This window comes from Pleuronectes platessa, chromosome 15 (assembly GCF_947347685.1).
Source record: "Pleuronectes platessa chromosome 15, fPlePla1.1, whole genome shotgun sequence".
Classification (NCBI taxonomy): Eukaryota; Metazoa; Chordata; class Actinopteri; order Pleuronectiformes; family Pleuronectidae; genus Pleuronectes; species Pleuronectes platessa.
The window spans coordinates 5426951-5444711 of NC_070640.1; the positions used below are offsets into that span (position 1 = coordinate 5426951).

The window sequence follows — 17761 nt, forward strand, 5'->3', positions numbered from 1 at the left end:
CCCCTGAAGTCTCATTGTGTGTGTGTGTGTGTGTGTTTGTGTGTGTGTGTGTTTGTGTGTGTGTGTGTTTGTGTGTGTGTGTGTGTGCGTGTGTGTGCGCGTGTGCGTGCGTGTTGGTGTGCCTGTCTCAGCCTTGAAGAAACAAAAAGTGATCGAGCAAACATCCTCACCTGTTAGGCGACACCTAGTGGCAACATCCGGAACCGTGATCTTGTTTCCAGATCACGCCTGTCAAACTAAAAACTGTGATTATCCCATGAACGTTGTTTAAACCTGGTTTTCACTGTGTTGAACACAGTTTAATGGTTTAGTGGGATCGTTACTGGTTTGACCCATCCCAGTGGGTTTAAAGTTACATATGTAAAAAACTAAATTTATATCGCCTCAAGTGGTGTCACAAAATCCAAACTGGCATCATGTACACAAATCTTCTTTCAAATCTGTTGTTTCCTGTTTGTATGAAACACAAAAGTATAATCATATTGTGCATACAAACTACAATTATGACGCATCATGAAGATTAGTACATTATGTAGATATGTAGGTAAAGATATGTCTCTGTATGTGATGGACTAACGACCAATGCCAGTAGGGATTGGCTCCTGCTGTTCAAACCCAAGCGTGACCCTCAGAGCCTGAGCAGGAAAGATAAACAAATAGACCGATCGTTTATTTGTGACATTGTGTGAACACAGCATCTTAATCACCAGTCGTCACATGCAGCACTTCCACCACTAAGGTCTTGTTCCACGAATCAATTGGTTCAGCCGTATTCTTTCCATGTAGATTGATGACAATAGAAGTTGATTGTGTCATAGTGGAAGCCATGACACAGAAAATTAGGATACACACTTGAATAATCACTTCACAAGCTGATGCCATTAGAAATATATTTATTTCAATATTTATCCAATATAATTGTAAATTCATTTAACTGTTAATTAAAAGCCCATCGAGGTTAATGGTGTGATTAAAAAAACATTTAGCAACTTATTGTTGTTAACCATTCAAACAAGTTGTTACAGGCATTTTGTGGTTAAATAAAAAATGAAATTAAAATGTCCTTCATAAGATTCAGTCAACACGTACAAACCAAACCTACACCCGGCAGAAATGATCTGGTGCTTCAAGGCTCAATGTCAAGTTGACACTGATCCGACATTGAAATGAAACAGACTCAGAATGAACTACATGTAAAATCCTTCACTAGAATAAACGTGCATTAACATAAAAAATCACAGGTTAGTTCAATTTGAGAAACGATGAGCATTGATAGTGCCGTTAGTAGAAGCTACAGCTCCTGTTCATAGCACAGGGATGTGAGGAAAACCCTGAAATCAGACTGTGAGATTTACTTTAGCTTCAGGCAGTGTCGCTTGAGCATGTCTCTGCATTAGGTATAATATCAATAAAGAATATTTACTATTCTGACAGGTTGAAATATAACTCATGATTCTGAGCAGAGATTTAAGAGCCTTAGGTGGTTAAAAAACAATCCCCTTCATGAAAGTAAAAGCTTCTCTCCACAGGGATTTACGTGACACTTCTGGTCCTGAAATGTGAAACACCATATTAGGGCAACACCCAAAATATTCTCAAATTTGTTGCAGATCTGATTTGATTCATGCAGAAACTTCTCTCTGGTCCACGGGGGTCAACGGAAACAACAGATTTGTCATCAGGACACCGACAGGATGTCTTCAAAGAAGATACATCTGAAAAAAAAAAAAAAAAAACATTTTCCAGTTAGAGGCTCATGAAGTAGCATTTTCTGCCCTCTGGTGGCGCCGTAGAGCGGCAGGGTGGTGTGTTGTCTTTAGCTGCCTCGTGTCCTGAGTCTGGAGGTCTATGAATGTATCTGTGTGCGCTGCCGACGCCAAGTTTCAATGAAAACACACAAATACGACATTAAAGGTAAATGTCTTGCTCAAAGTTTTAGTACGACCACATAGACAATATCAAAAGTAAAAGTACTAGTTATTTAAAATAGGGATGATGTTTGTTGGCTTTTAAAGATATATGAAAATAGGTAAAATATATCAAATTTGTTTCTTTACAATGACATTTAATTAGCACAAGCTGGATAAACCCAAATCATGCCAAGCTAACTTTTATACATCATAACCATGTGACGACAGATGATTGGTTAAAATGAAAAGCAGTAGGTTCGGTCTCTAGTGCTGCAAAAGGGAATGTTTTACTCCACTGTATACATCTTTTTCAGACTTTTTTGTGATTTCATGATGATGATATCAATCCTACCATATGATCAAAATGTATTTTTCATTGTATATAAGGTTTAGGACATGTATAAAGTCAAATAGGATTCACAGATAAATGGAAAAATGTGGTTTTAAACTATGGGTGATTACATTTTCAGACATATTTGTGACTTCTTCATGAATTCTCTCTATTGTTTTTGGAAATATCTTGAAAAATGTGACCATATTTGGGTGAAATTATTAGCCCGAAGCATCTCTCTGGACCCTCATAACCCACCTTGAACAAAACAGCAGCCATCACAGCCAGAGCGGCCAAGAGCGCCATCTTCCCCATCGAGCTCAGGTCTAGATTCCTCAGGAGGAAGAAGCGCACCCAGCCGAGCTTCTCCATCGTGTGGGGGGGATATCGCATGCTGTTCATCCCCTCCATCTTCAGCTGCTTGATGAGACAACCACGCAGGTGGCTCATCTGGTCGAAGCTGAACTTGCCGTGATAGCAGCCCATACCACTGTTCCCTGCACATGACAAACAGGAGAGTTCAACTGGTGTTAGTGTCCGGGGTGACGGCAGTACATTTTTGCATATGGCAAATCATATTGTTGCATTGGAACACAAAGACAGACACGGAAAAATCGTTTGATATGTGCCGGTGAAGTGTAAGTGGCCAAAAAGTACGAGTCAGGCTGAAACACGTGTCTGAAGTGTTACCATGATGTTTCAAACTGAAACGGGACCAGCAGTGTGTCCAGACTTCTCTGTTTCAGTGGCTTTAAGACTCTAGCGTGAGGATTTGTCCTGTTGTGAACTCACCCACTCCTCCAAAAGGCAGAGAGCTGACGGAAAAGTGAACGATGCAGTCGTTGGCCAGCAGTCCTCCACTGGACGTCTCATCCACCATTTTCTGTATCACCTTGTAGAGTAGAGCAAAAACAACATTACCTTGGATCATGAAATCTAAAACGACTCAGGTCTCCATCTGTTAACTACTTTGCTGTCAGAATACAACCTTTGTCTATCAGGTTAAATACCTTGTCATTGGCTGTGAAGACGTAGAGGGCCAGAGGTTTCTCTCTCTTATTGATAAACTTGATGGCTTCATCCAGGCCGCTGACGGGCAGGATGGGAAGCAGAGGTCCAAATATCTCCTCCTGCATTACCTTCGCCTCTGGCTTCACGTCACGCAAAACTGTGGGGGCTGAACACAACACAGAAACACTCTCCTTTATTTATTTATCTACATTTTCTAGATGCTTTTGAGTCACATGCGTCCAGATTGATTTTGTGTTTTACCGATGTAGCAGTCGGACTCGTCGTTGTCTCCTCCCGCAGCCACGGTGCTGTCGTCCACCATGGCCATTATCCTCTTGAAGTGGCGCTGGTTGATGATGCGTCCATAGTCGGGGCAGGTCTTTGGGTTTTCTGTGTAGAAATCCTACCAGAGAAAACAATGTGAAATGAAATCAATATTCTTGTGAACGTGGGAGCAAAGAAAACTGAATAAACTAAATGAACAACGCCTAATTGTTTTGCCTCCCTTCCTTCATCCGTGCTAAAAACACTCTGTTCACACAGGCACTTTATCTCCCTATACAAACACACCTGAAAACGTGTGTCACATGACCATTCACTACACTGTGCATGTGTAAACAAACAGGAAACAGATACTACAAAGGAGGAACATCAGGGATGAGGGATTTCTTGGGCCGACAACAAGGCGGAACTGTAACGTTTTCATGCTGGTGGTTGACTTGTGATAAGAATCAGTCGGGAAGCCAATAGGAGTGACTGTGTCGTCGTTTATAAACTTCTCTGTTTCTACTAGGGGCGGTGTGGCCCAGGGGGTAAAGTGGGCGTTCTCCAACAAGGAGGTTGCCGGTTCAATCCCCACTCTTCCCCATCTGCATGCCGAAGTGTCCTTGGCAAGATACTGAACCCCTAAATGGCCCCTCATAAATCTTGAGTGTACAAAAAATGTAAGTCGCTTTGGACAAAAGCGTCAGCTAAATGACATGTAATACCACAACGCAACCCAGAAGCTTGCAAACTAAGAGTGGACCAGCAGTGTTTGAATGGAACAGTGTAGATGGCTGCGATAAACGTAACAAAAGAATGTAGGAGGTACGTTGTTGCTTTCGGTTTTAAAACTATTGTTTCTTTACAGTAAAATGCTATTTTTGATTTTTACAGATTCCTGTTTGTTTTGTGGTGTGGCCAGCATCTCTTGGTTTTGAAGTTTAGATTGAAACAAATTACTCATCATTGCTTTTCCCTCCGTGCTAAGAGTTGTGTTTTCAGCTTCAGTACCTTGATGGACTTCTTGACCTCTTCGATGACCCGGTCCTGGATGCTCGGCTCACACAGGATGTAGTCCGGGGCGATGCAGGTCTGACCACAGTTAGTGTACTTTCCCCAGGTGACACGCCTGCAGTCAAAACACACGTCAGGACCGACCGTTTACGAAGAGACTGGATTCATTTAAATGTTAGTCAAATATAAAACTTGTTCTGACCGGCAGGCGATGCTGATGTCACAGTCCTTGTCGATGTAGCAGGGGCTCTTTCCACCGAGCTCCAGGGTCACAGGGGTCAGGTGTTTGGCGGCGGCCTCCATGATCAGTTTGCCCACCACAGAGTTTCCGGTGTAGAAAATGTGGTCGAAGCGCTGGCGCAGCAGCTCCTGGGTTTCTGGCACTCCTCCAGATACGACCGGGTACAGCTCCTGACACACGGGCAGAAGGACACAGTCAGGTGTCATGAAGCTGCTAGAGCTAGAAGAAGCACGTTGAATGTCTTCGTGGCGTGTGGGCAGTTTTTACAAAGTCTTAAGTTGTGCATTTTAGAGTAAACTAGTTTCATTAGGGCTCTCCCCCCAGTGTGGTTACAGATTTACTCTTTTGGAGATGCTGTTTATTCGAAACATTATAAAAGCTAAATAAACGTTGTCTTTGTACAGTATGCATCGCATTGCAAATATACCATGTAAATACTGAGTCAGCAGAGTATATACTCACAGAGAGATGTTTCTGATGAGTACTCCTGATTATCAGGATCATCAACCCTTTTACCCGATGTCATGCATGTATGTGGGTGCTTGTTACCCTGACGTTACGGGATCCATCCTTACTTTGTCGATGTAAAGTGGCAGCAGTTCCTCCATGACCTTTGCGGTGTGAACACAGACCTCAGAGGGCTTAATGACGACAGCATTTCCTGCACAGGAAAATGACAAACACAACAGATAAGACAAGCAGCTCAGTTTGTCTTTTACCATGTGAATCTGCACAAATTCAATATGAAATGTGTTTATGAGAGTAGATTGGCCTCATCAATCTTCCCAGGGTTGTGTCAAGGGAAAGCAAAATAGACAAGAAAAACCACCTTGATCCAACTCTCCTTGACCCAAAAATGCCTCAAATATCACGTCTGCATCCCGCAGCCCTTTCCTGTCACTCGCTTCATCAACAGCATCCAGCCAGGGTACTGTCAATTCACCGAAGTACACAGCCTGCAGGGTGTGGCCCAGTATAATTGTAAAACCGGCGTGACGATTAACCACTTCATGGTTGAATAAACTTCTAGAGGTGTTTGCTTATGAGTGGGTTGATACATCAAACATTAGATAAAGATTAACCTCAGTGTTCACTAATGCTATCTGCTGAGAATTTGATCGGCTGTAATCTGGCTTCTCTACAGGACCTGTTTGCCTCAAGGACCCTGAGATGTGCAGGTAAGATTGTGGCTGATCCTTCCCAGCCGGGTCACAAACTCTTTGAGGTTCTTCCCTCGGGCAGGAGGCTGCGTCCATCAGGACCAAAACCGCCCGCCACAAGAGCAGCTTCTTCCCGGCTGCAGTTGGCCTTGTCCACAAGGCCCGGGATCCCCACCTGACTCTGACTTTTATTCCGCCCCCACACCTCAAGGATGTGTTAAATTAACACATTATATTATATTATACTGCATTACATTGCATACTGACACTGTTCACTGTCTTGCATTTATCTTTTTACGTCACTTTTTATATCTTTTATCTATTATATATATTTTATTTAGATATGTTTATGTCTAAATAGATGTTACTTTGTATAAATATTAGAAAAAGGCAGTAAATAAGAAGTAAATAGTGAGTAAATATATATTGTTTCTTTTTATTGCTTTTCTTATGTGTGTTGTATTTATTGTGTTTGTATGTTTTTATGTTCTATGTTCATTGTATGCACCAATAACCAGAGCAAACTCCTCGTAGGTGTAAACCTACTTGGCAATAAATACTTTCTGATTCTGATTCTGAATCTGGAGGAAACCATTGCCTGATATCATGTTGAGAGTTAAAGAGGGGTCTTAGAAGTTAGTCACAAACACACTTGTGCTGCTTAAGTCTCCTCCTTAAACTCAGCTCTTCCTCTGCTTGCTGTTATTCGGGTGAAACCTTACGCCCGTCCCGGAAAAATGCCCGATAATGGGATAATAGTCACCGTTGATGATGACTTATCAAAAATTAATACACATGTGAGTTCTGAATACTAGACTATATATATTGAAATCTACTATATCTCATTTCCCGACATTCTCCATATTTAAAAACGCAAAAGTCAGAGTGAGAGGCTCTAGACGTTCTGCAGAGTTTCTCAAGGCAGCGCCCTAGTGAAACTTTAAAAGCATAAAATGTAAATTTCATATAAATTTAAAAATGCTAGATTATGGAAAGCTTATTTTTCTGGGGCGGTATATGTAACTCCTGCTTATTACACAAAAATATGACTTTTGGGCTTTCTGTTTTGTTGTTATCTGTGGTAGTTTTGCTGAAAACCTTTAATTGAAAATAGAACAGCAATTCTTCACTCATCAGATGAGGTTTCCATATTTTTATATTTCTATTTTACTGCTATTCTAGACTCTCTGATAAGAAATGGTTTAGTGCTGAAGACAAAAACTAACTGGATTCTTAACAAACTTTACAACAAATTTGTCTGGTGGAACACAATCAGTTCAAATCTGCTCATTGTGAAACCTGCAGAAACTCACCTTTAGGAAACAATTCTGGACCCGACGGTGTATTTGGATGTTTAAGAATATTACACAGCACGTGTCTAAATTAAACAACTTCAAAACGTGCTGAATCTAACTTATAAGTCTGGTGATAGCGGCATGATCTTTATCCTGCATTTGTCAACAAATCAAGGGAAATGACTTATCATCTACTGAGCCTTTATTATCCTTCATGTTAGATCTGATTATGCAGCGGAGCAAAGAGCAAAGTCTGTGCTTTGCAAACACGCGCTGAATATGTTAGAGTTCATTCTCTCAAATTTCCCCAAATCAGGAACAAATGAACCATCTACCTGCAGCAGCTCTCTTTATCACTCTTATGAGGAACGGTCACTGTGGACAAGCAACACAAAAGACATAGGAGCGAATAAAAAATGAGCCTAAAGACTGTTAGGATACTGCAGTGTCATGCTAAACTGTAGCAAGCAAACACTCAGCTCTGAGGTTTGCATCACAAAGTGCTCGGGGCTGAGCCTGGACACTTGATTCAGAGCAGAGGTCAGCCTCTGAGACGATCAGGAATTATTCACGGGTTCACTCATTATCTGGGAGCGGGGTGATTCACTCAGAGATTACCGTTGCCCTTTGAGATGTTCACACATGCAATCGCACCGTAACCTGCACTCATGAGGACACACACCCACAAAATACATACTCACACCTCTATCGTGCGTAGAGTAGAGAAGAGTTCACAGAGTGACCTTTGACCCACTCTTATCAGAGGCAAAAGGGAAAAGAAAGACGGTTGCGAAACGCCAGGATAAAAAAAGGAACTTGAGTGGTTGTGATCACAAGATGAGGAAAATGAACTGGACTGAAAAATTAGTGTTATAACAAATAATTGAGGTTATGATTTCGTCCCTGTCTGTAGGTTTGTTCGAGTGTCAGCAGGATTATGAAAAAACTAGACACAAAACTTGTTGGAAGGATTCGACAAAGAAAAGAACCAATTAAATCAGCTCCAGAGGAGAGGGTCTAGTAATTTGACCACTTGTGCTATTCGGGGGAATTAGGAAAATGTTGGTGTTTGCAAATCTTGCATCAGAGTTTCAAAATGAAACTGCGACATTGTGCATCATGGCTGCACAAACAAGTCCCCTCACAAAGTCCATCACAGGGGGAAACGACGATATCAGATAGAAATGTGAACGCTGCCCTTGATACATCCCACACCCGCTGCCCTTTCACCAACCCACAAACACACACACACACACACACACACACACACACGTACCAGCAGCGATGGCTCCAACGAGCGGTTGGATGGTGACAGCCCAGGGGTAGTTCCAGGCCCCGATGATCAGCACCACTCCCAGCGGCTCCGGCTTGATGTAGACGGTGTCGGAGATGATCAACAGGTTCTTCTCCACTTTTCGAGGGGCGGCCCACTCCTTCAGCTTCCTGATGACCAGGTTGATCTCCCCCTCCAGGCCCACGGTCTCAAACAGCTGCGTCCCCGCCTCACTCTGATGGGATGAGAGCAGCAACACGTCGATTGTGGACTCGGAGAAAGTCTTTGAATTTGAAACCGCATCAGGATATCTTCCCAAATGTCTGAGCTTGACTCTCACCTCATGATCAAAGTTTCTGTTAAATCCCTTGTGGATATTTTAACCTTTAACTGCACGTTTAGCTTGTTCTGCACTCTTCCTCTGTTACCTTCCTTGTTCGCATTCATAGATTCTTCTTTTTTTAATAACTCTTATTCTAACATATCTTAAAGTCAAACATTGGATGACTCACGCCTTCATTTGAGTTTGTGAACTGTGTAAACAACAGAAACACCAGTGGAAATAAATGTGGGGCTACACTAGGGGGCTCAGTTATTTCCACATATAACTGTAAAACATACATATAACTGTTTAACAGATACATTCGGTTCCTTCTCTTTAGGTTTCTCCTGAATCTAGAACGCCTGGAGGAGAAATGTTCACATGTCTCAGCCTGGTGCTGTTGTTGCAAAGTAGAAGAATTCTCCCGGCAGAGAGAGAGACCCTGTAACCCCATCTTCAATGTTCATTAGCTACAGCATGCGTGAAACACTTAAAAATGGGGAACTATGCAGTAATCGTTATGTCTGGTCTTTCCCTGCGGGTTCTGTGTCATTATAGCATCTTGCTGGTCACTTACTCTTCAAGGGCAAACCCCTCCCACCCCCCACTACAGCATGTGGCATTAAAACAATATGACCTAACAGCCTGAAGCTATTTCAAACCAAAATCATATAAAGGTCTAAAACAACAGACTCAAAACCTACTTCTTAGTTTTATAAGCTTTCCCAGAGATAACATAGTTGATTGTGCTGTAATCCCCGCTCACCTTATTGAGATCTTTCTTGGAAGCATCTGAAATCTCCTGCTGCCTCTCTGCGAATAACCGCTTAAGGTTCTTCAGCTGCCGGATGCGGTGCTCTAAAGATTTGGACCGGCCCGTTTCGAAGGCCTTCCTGGCACAAGCCACCGCCTGCTGCTCCCTGGACATCCTGACAACAAAATAAAATTTTATTTCAGCTGTTCTAACAGACGCTAAAAGGTGGGGGTTGGACCTCAGGATTAGATCCAGGGGGCTTTTATTTTATAAACAGATATATATGATTATATATATATCATACATTTTCATCACTGTGTGACTACTAGACATGTGCAGCTTCACTCACCTCATTAATAATAGACATTGTTGACATAAGAGTCCATTAAACATCCATTAACTGCGTATGAGTACTTTGAGTGTAATACTATCAGACCAGGTACTTTATCTTTATTTATACTGAGTGAGCGCTGATACACTGCAGGTAGCCCTGCTTGCTAGCTATTTATCTATTAGGTTAAACCGCTACCCGCGACCACACCTGTTTAACACGACTCTACAACAAACAACACAAGAATATACAGTCTGACATTTGAATTGAAATATTAAATGTATTATTATGTAAACAATGGGGTCAAGTACGTGACAAGGTTTGTATTTGAAGGTCAAATCGTCCTTTTTAGGATTCAATCATCCAATTGAAGATTGATTTTAATCAGAGTTTGTTTAAACCCAGCCCTATGTCCAATCAGCTCTTAAAAACGTGAAGGTTGAACGCAGATTCAAATGAAATGTAAATCTTACACCAGTACGTATATTGAGATCCTCGACCAGAGGTCTCTGGTCTGCTCCAGAGGCTAAAAACGAAGGGAGCCTTTGCATTCCAGGTCCCGAGGCTCTGAACCAACCAGCCTGAGGAGATCAGGTCAGCTGACTCAGTGAAAGTCTTTTAAGTCTCTTCTTGAACCATTCTTTCATCAGAGAGCCTTTCCTGATTCTTAACTTTCTTTATAACTCTTGAATAATCTATTGTACCTGCTTTCTTCTAAACCTGATGTTTCATGACCTGTCTGCTTTTCACTTGCAGCCTTTTTTAACATGTATTTTGAAAAGTGCTCTATAAATAAAGACTGTTATTATTATTATTACCCCTGAACCTCCAGAACGAGTTTAGTGGACTCCCTTTCACCCACCGCCTCCAGCAGCAGTGGTGAGGAGATAATGGGTGAATTCCTATATTTGGGATCCTCTCCCTTTAACTGGGAGCTTTTCTCTGCACAGTTAGAAGTGTTATATAACGTCCCGAGAGAGATTCGGCACAAAAGTTCATGTGAACAATAACATGAGAATACAGAGAGTGAAGGACAGCATGTCACCTGAAGCCTGTTTTCACGGAGCTGCAGGGAATGAGCTGTAAAATGAAACCACCATTACAATCACTGGTTCCCAGTTAAATGTCCCTACAGACAAACACATGCTGCATGATAACGGAAGTTGATATCACTGTATTTGCAGCGTCACTGTTCTGCACTTGTCATAAATGTCGTGCTGGTCTCGTTTATCGGCTGATCTAAATTGTAGTTGGTCTCTTTCCCTCTCGTAGAAGCTGTTTATCGCTTCTCTACGGGACATTGGTTCGGATCCTTCTCGCTGGTCAGCCGAATGCTCTGAAACAACGGAGACATCAGCTCCGGCGCTTTTGTTATTTTATTCCTACCTGAGTAGTTCGAGCTTCGGGAGATTCCTCTGGGTTTAGACGGGGAGATGGTCCGTAGAGCAGGAGCCGAACTGTGACAGTTACCCAGGAAAGGAGCTCTGCTTTCCCCGTTAGGTCACTCCCCCTCCGGGCAGGAGGGCAGGACCCACCCGGATGCAGCTAGCCGCTAGCCGCTAGCCTTCTCCCATGCTATGATATGGAGGAGACTAAATAACAATAGATATATGATAAAACCCCAAACATCCACAAATAGATGATAAATAATGATATAAAACCCCAGACATCCACATAAAGATGATAAATAATTATATAAAACACAAAACATCCACAAATAGATGATAAATAATGATATAAAACCCAAGACATCCACATAAAGATGATATATAATGATATAAAACACAAAACATCCAGAAATAGAGGATAAATAACCATATAGACTCCAAACATCCACCTAGAGATGATAAATAATGATATAAAACACCAAACATTCACAAATAGATGATAAATAACCATGTAAAACACCAAACATCCACATATAGATGATTAATAACCATATAAAACAATAAACATCCACATATAGATGATAAATAACCATATAAAAAAAAATAAACATCCAAAAATAGATGACAAATAATGATATAAAACACTACACATCCACATATAGATGATAAATAAACATAGAAAACACTTAACACTGACGAAGAGATAGAAAACCACATTAAAACACACAAATCTAGTTAAATAGATGAAAACGTACAAAGAGATAACAATGACCATAACAAACACAAACTGCATGAAGAGACTCTTCGACTTGATTATTACAAAAAGTTCAGTTTCATGACTTTTTGTCCATTTGAACACTGGCAGAAAAGTTACACTTGTCATTGCAAAATGGAACACAGAAAAATGTGCCAATAAATAAAAACAATATCTTAATATCTTTGCAAAAGTTTCATAAAAACGATGTTATCAGGTGTAATATCTTCTGTGTTGTGGATGTGGAAGTCTTATCAAATACCAGTAGTCACAGTCAAGCTTTAGATCTCAGCACCATGTGACCTAATGATCCTGTCTGATCTTCCTGGAAATCCTGGAATAATTCTCCTGATATCCTGTCACCCATCCGGCCTGATCCAAGTCCCAGAGAAGCAGTGAAGTAAAGTCCAGTTTATTTATCTAATAATAAATACTATAGTCTAATAATGGTAATAATTTAATAATAACCAACAAACTTTATACACTATACTCATATCTTGTTCTTTGGAACAAGAAGTATACATGATCATACCAGTTTCAGCTGGTAGTTTAATCATATCAGTTCCCAAATTGCTGGGTGCTCTGCTCTGCGCGCCTGCTTCCTGTCGACCACTGTCTCCCAAAGTCAAGCTCAAACTACCCAACTGATCCCAGTCCTGTGAACAGTTCTCAGAGAATATCTATTTAAATCAAATCATTAATATCTAGTTGTTTCGTAACTTTAAAGCCGCAGCAACACATCCTCTCCTGCAGGCCCTTCTTTCCCAGCAGAGGTTGATCTACTCTCATCCGCTGCCAAACTGGAATCACACTCAGCTTCTACTTTCCAGATACGGAAAGGCTTTTCATTTAACGACACAGCACATAGGCCATGGAGTAAACCCGTCTGCTCAGCCATGCAGCGCGTGGATCGGGACCAAAAATCTCTCGGGTTGACAGGAGATGTGGATGGAGTCTCCACATCAAACAGTGGGTTGAGGAGCGGTGTTTGTGTATTGTGCAGGAGGGAGTGAGGATGTCATTGAGGGAGAGGAGGCCAGAGCGTCATTCACACCTGAGTGTCGATCCTGATCTCTTAGAGAGGAGTGTGGACACAGGAGAGCAACGTTCCTCTGTGTGCACACCTGGGTTTGTGAGGTATAAACCAAGCATTCAGGCACAGAGAGGACAGTTTGTGTATTGAGTGTGTTTTTGTGTGTGTGTGTGTGTGTGTGTGTGTGTGTGTGTGTGTGCATGTGTGTGTGTGTGTGTGTTTTATGGAAAGGTAATGAATATTTGGGTTGAAGAGGAAGCCGGACACTCGAGATGATGGGTGTCGATGCATGAACAGGGAATAAGGAAATATGAAATGTCTAATAAACGTCCATTTGTGTTATTTGACCTTGGATGTTTTAGCTAAATTCATTCATACTGAAATATACCGACTCTAAGTCAAACAAAATCTTTTCAGAAAAATCCAAATTAGTGAGTCTGACGTGGCAAAGAAAGGCATTTTCACTCTTTTGCAAACAGTAAGCGAAAATAATAGAATGTTACGAATAGCATGTTGTTTTTCTCTCACACATAAATAAACGAGTGAAGAATTAAAGAGAAAATAGAGGAACGATTAATAATATAACCAGGAAGAGAGAAACACTAACCATAACACAGAGATAGATGGATAGATAGATAGATAGATAAATAGATAGATAGATAGATTGACAGACAAATATTTAGTGTATTCTCTGAACACGGGTGCCACACATTTGATAACTTAAGGAGTATAATTTGACAGTTAAAAAAAATTGTAAAGTGTTTGTCTTACCCTGAAGTGCAGGGTTGTGTGTTAAAAACTTAAATCTATGTGTGTTATTGAATTATGAATTAAGAAACAGCCTTGATAATGTTACTTCCTGTATCTTAAACGGTGGAGCCAGGCAGGGGCTCCTCTTCATAATGTCTCAAGAACGTTTAACATAAAGTAATTCATCGATTTATTTGAATATAGATATATACAACACCGCGCAATGGTCTGTGTTTGAGACTTTAAATTTACAAACGGCCAAGTCTGCCCCCTAGTGACAAAGTTGTGTATCTTGAACTCTCATTGTGTCTCCGCTGTAACAAATGGAGATGTGACGTGTGACCTTCCCAGTAATTTAGCGTCCTTCAAGGTTATAATACTAATTTAACTTTGTCTTGTTATAGACTCACTCTGATTTCCACATGGATCCTAAACTTTCACATCGTTAGTGCGTGTATGTGTGTGTGTGTGTGTGTGAGGTCACAGTGGAAGCATGTGACCTGGTTTCTGTCTAAGGTATCGTCATATTGTCATCTTAATGGGAGTCATGTGACAGTAGCAGCAGTGGTTTGTGATCTTGATGGTCCGCTGTTGGTGTGAATGTCTTATTCCTCGTGCTCACGTGCTCTCCATCTGACCGTGTGAATATTCAATGACAACAGATTATAGCATCACACTGGAAATATCAATTACAATAAGGAGAGCAGTGTAGGACCGTTTCATGCAAATGTTCAATTATTAGCTTTCTTAGTCATGTATCGTGTTCGCCCCCCCCCGCATTAGTCACTTTATTTGTTTGAATAAATAAAAACATAAATTGAAAAAAATAAAAGATTATAATAATATCTTTACTTATACAGTGCTTCTCAAAACATAGTTACAAAGAGCTTCACAGATACAAAAAATATGTAAAAATACATATAGTAATAATAGAACAAACATAAAATCAATAAAAAACTTTAAAACAAACAAATAGATAAATGCTAGTAAATAAACTCAATTATAAAAGATTACAAATTTAAGAATAAAAACAATAAACGTGTAACAGAAATGTAAGCATGACATCGCAACACAACTAGAAAACTGGAATCAGAAATAATCATCAAAAACAAGTTGTTGTTCAGATAAGGTCAGAAAATTATTGTCTATTGTCACAGAAAATATTTTTTCCGTTAATGTTTGCATTTAAAAAATATATGCAGTAATAAATGCATTAGGATTTTGGGATGATTTACAAAATCCTGCTTTACACACGTGGCATTTACCAACTATGATCTTAAAGTTAATCATGCAAGACAAATACTTGGTATAACATTTGAATCTAGTGATCTCTTTATGTACTTTTTAGAGAAAGTCTTGTTATAAACAAGACTTTCTCCGTCTCCCTAAAACCCAGACAACGCAGACAAATAAGAGCAAAATTGTTTGTGGCTTCGTGTTTGTAAATTCAAATCCAGCTCCTGAGTCTGGCACCGAGCGTCTGGACGTGCCCGCGCGTGGGGCTGTGCGCTTTCCGGTGTTTTGATGTCTCGATCGGTGGAAGCGCGAGCGACGAGGAAGGAGGAAAAGTTTGTCACCTCGACACATTACAGTTGACTGAAGCCTCACACTCCAACAACCGCTTCAATACACTCCCACCGGCCACAGAGTGCGCTTTCTTCCCCCGAGTGCGCACCAGGAGGCAGCGAGCTGTGGAGGGGAGGATGTCTCACAGACTGAACGTGTTGCTTTTTACCTGACGTGTTGTTGTTATAGGGTTGTGTGAGTCCAAAGAGCTTATTCCCCTTTAGGAACCGTGCAGATAACAGAAAGCAACTGTAGAAATTAGTTGTATTATTGTTATCATTCCCCCAGGACTCAGTGCGTAACCATTTCCCCTTGTAAGCCTACATCCAACAGGCCTACGTGTTGAATTAAAGCCCTTATGATTTGTTTCCTTCTGTTTATTATTGTGGAGATTTTAAACGACATATCACTTCAGATTACCTGGAGGATGTCAGAGTTGTGACCTGGCACCACATGCTGCACGCCAGGACAAGAGTCCCTGTAGGTTTGATTGGCACATTAACGGGTCTTCGGGGATCGCACAGACACCTATTAGCCGTGCTGCCACTAATAGGTGAAGAACACATCAAAGACACGCGCTGGGGTGCGGTTCGGTGCGGGGTGAGGGTGCGGGGGTCGTTCTTGTCTGTCAAGCAAAGTATAAAAACCTTGTAAGCCATGTGCGTCCTCACCAGTGCCAAGGAGACTTGCAGGGACATACTGCTCCTTCTCTTTGTGCTTCAACCCCAGAGAAGAAACTAAAATGGCATTTGGATTGGATTTTACCTGCACTAACGCTTCTGAGATGCACTCCTTTTACCCGGGACACTATTGGCCCGATTCAGGCCTGGATGCAAACAACATCGACGAGGATTACGCACAGGATCCAAAGCGAGGTGAGTGACTCAAAACCAAATTTCATAACTGGTTCAGGCACCAGAGATAATACGATTATATATATAATATACTTTCTGCATCCTAAATCTGTGTTTAATCCTAATTTAGAGATGATAAGAGCTATTCAGTACAATAACCGTTAGCTAACATGTTGTTATCTCCATGTAGTCTGTCACGAGGTTGCCCACAGGCCGTGCTCGGAGACCCAGCGCCGCCGGAAGCGCACGACTTTCAGCAAGGCGCAGGTGAGCGAGCTGGAGAGGGCCTTCTCCGTCACACACTACCCGGACATCAAAATGAAGGAGTCCCTCGCCTCAGTCACTAGACTCCCAGAGTCCAAAATCCAGGTATGACTAATGTGCCACACCTCATATGAGTGATTCATGGATAAGCACTTCCTCTGCTTAACTTTGGATAAGCCCCACTGTTGCATTAGAAGTATCTTCAATTCACTCTCTCTCTCTCTCAACAGGTCTGGTTTCAAAATAGACGCGCACGCTATTTCAAGAGCAAGAAGCCATCCAGGGAGGTCCCCACGGGCCCCTCCGGACCAGGAACCTTCCGTCCCCACTTCACGCACATCCCGGCCCCCATCGCATCGCTGCCTCCTGCTTTCTCCCCCACACCGAGCCTCCCGTCTCCTCCAGGGTACCATGCTCAGAGTTCACCTAGCCTCCCGTCTCCTCCAGGGTACCATGCTCAGAGTTCACCGAGCCTCCCGTCTCCTCCAGGGTACCCTGCTCCAAGTCTACCCCAGTCCACCCGGCTCTCCACCATCCCGGGGAGTCCGGCCATGTCCCTGCGCGCCCCCACATCTCCCGTCGCCGCGGACCAAGTTCCTCAGGACCATTACTACCAGACCCCGGACTTCACAGACTCGAGCCTCTTTGCGTTCCCACACGGGGGGGTCGGTGAGTGGGACTTCACCCAGGAGACTTTCCTCGGAGGGGCACAGGGCTCCCAGCCTGCGGGCAGCCGCTGCGGTGCCGCCGCTCCTCCACGACCCAGGCAGAGCGTCCAGGATCCGCGGCTCCACCACCGCCGGAGCTCCTGCAGCACCGAGCAGGCCCCGGACGACCTGTCCGACCTGTGCCTCCAGGACCTGGGCGACTTCAATCTGTCCGATCTGGAGATTTCTGCAGCAATGATCGATTACCTTCTGGGGTGATTGTTCGAATATTTAAGATGGCACTGTAATTAGAGTATTTATAATGGAAAGGCGTAGAAGAATATATGTAATGTAGAACTATGCAGATGAGTGTATTATAAGGAAATTACAAATAAAATATATATTTTGAACTCATCAGACAAGTGTGGCTTTGTATATAAAGAGTAATAAGACAGCCCGCCGTCACGTGGTGCCGTGGCTTAGTTGGTTAAAGCGCCTGTCTAGTAAACAGGAGATCCTGGGTTCAAATCCCAGCGGTGCCTTTTTATTTTTTTATTATTTTTATTTCCCAATCGTTTTCAACGAATCACGTGAGTTGC

The 17761-nt window shown here is 42.2% G+C and overlaps 1 protein-coding gene and 1 non-coding gene across 2 annotated transcripts; one reads left to right on the plus strand and one right to left on the minus strand.

The window, feature by feature from the left end:
* Positions 1-876: 876 nt before the first annotated feature.
* On the minus strand, positions 877-11452 carry aldh3a2b (aldehyde dehydrogenase 3 family, member A2b). The gene is made up of 11 exons (XM_053441765.1): positions 11293-11452; positions 9588-9750; positions 8503-8734; positions 5347-5432; positions 4733-4941; positions 4528-4645; positions 3514-3655; positions 3252-3418; positions 3034-3133; positions 2500-2738; positions 877-1715 (listed from the first exon to the last, which is right to left on the minus strand). The coding sequence occupies exons 2-11, from the start codon at positions 9747-9749 to the stop codon at positions 1701-1703; spliced, it is 1470 nt and encodes a 489-aa protein (XP_053297740.1). The 5' UTR covers position 9750; positions 11293-11452; the 3' UTR covers positions 877-1700.
* A 6178-nt stretch (positions 11453-17630) lies between these two features.
* On the plus strand, positions 17631-17704 carry trnat-agu (transfer RNA threonine (anticodon AGU)). The gene has a single exon. It is a non-coding gene; the product is annotated as a tRNA-Thr (tRNA).
* The last annotated feature ends 57 nt before the right edge of the window (positions 17705-17761 follow it).

Bases quoted from the DNA above. Each gene is read 5' to 3' on its own strand.
- aldh3a2b (XM_053441765.1), bottom strand. From the start codon at position 9,749: ATGTCCAGGGAGCAGCAGGCGGTGGCTTGTGCCAGGAAGGCCTTCGAA. The intron at 5,433-8,502 runs GTACGTGTGTGT...TTTCCTGTGCAG, and splicing joins CGTTGGAGCCATCGCTGCTG to GAAATGCTGTCGTCATTAAG. The intron at 3,656-4,527 runs GTACTGAAGCTG...TTTCTCTGGTAG, and splicing joins AGGTCAAGAAGTCCATCAAG to GATTTCTACACAGAAAACCC.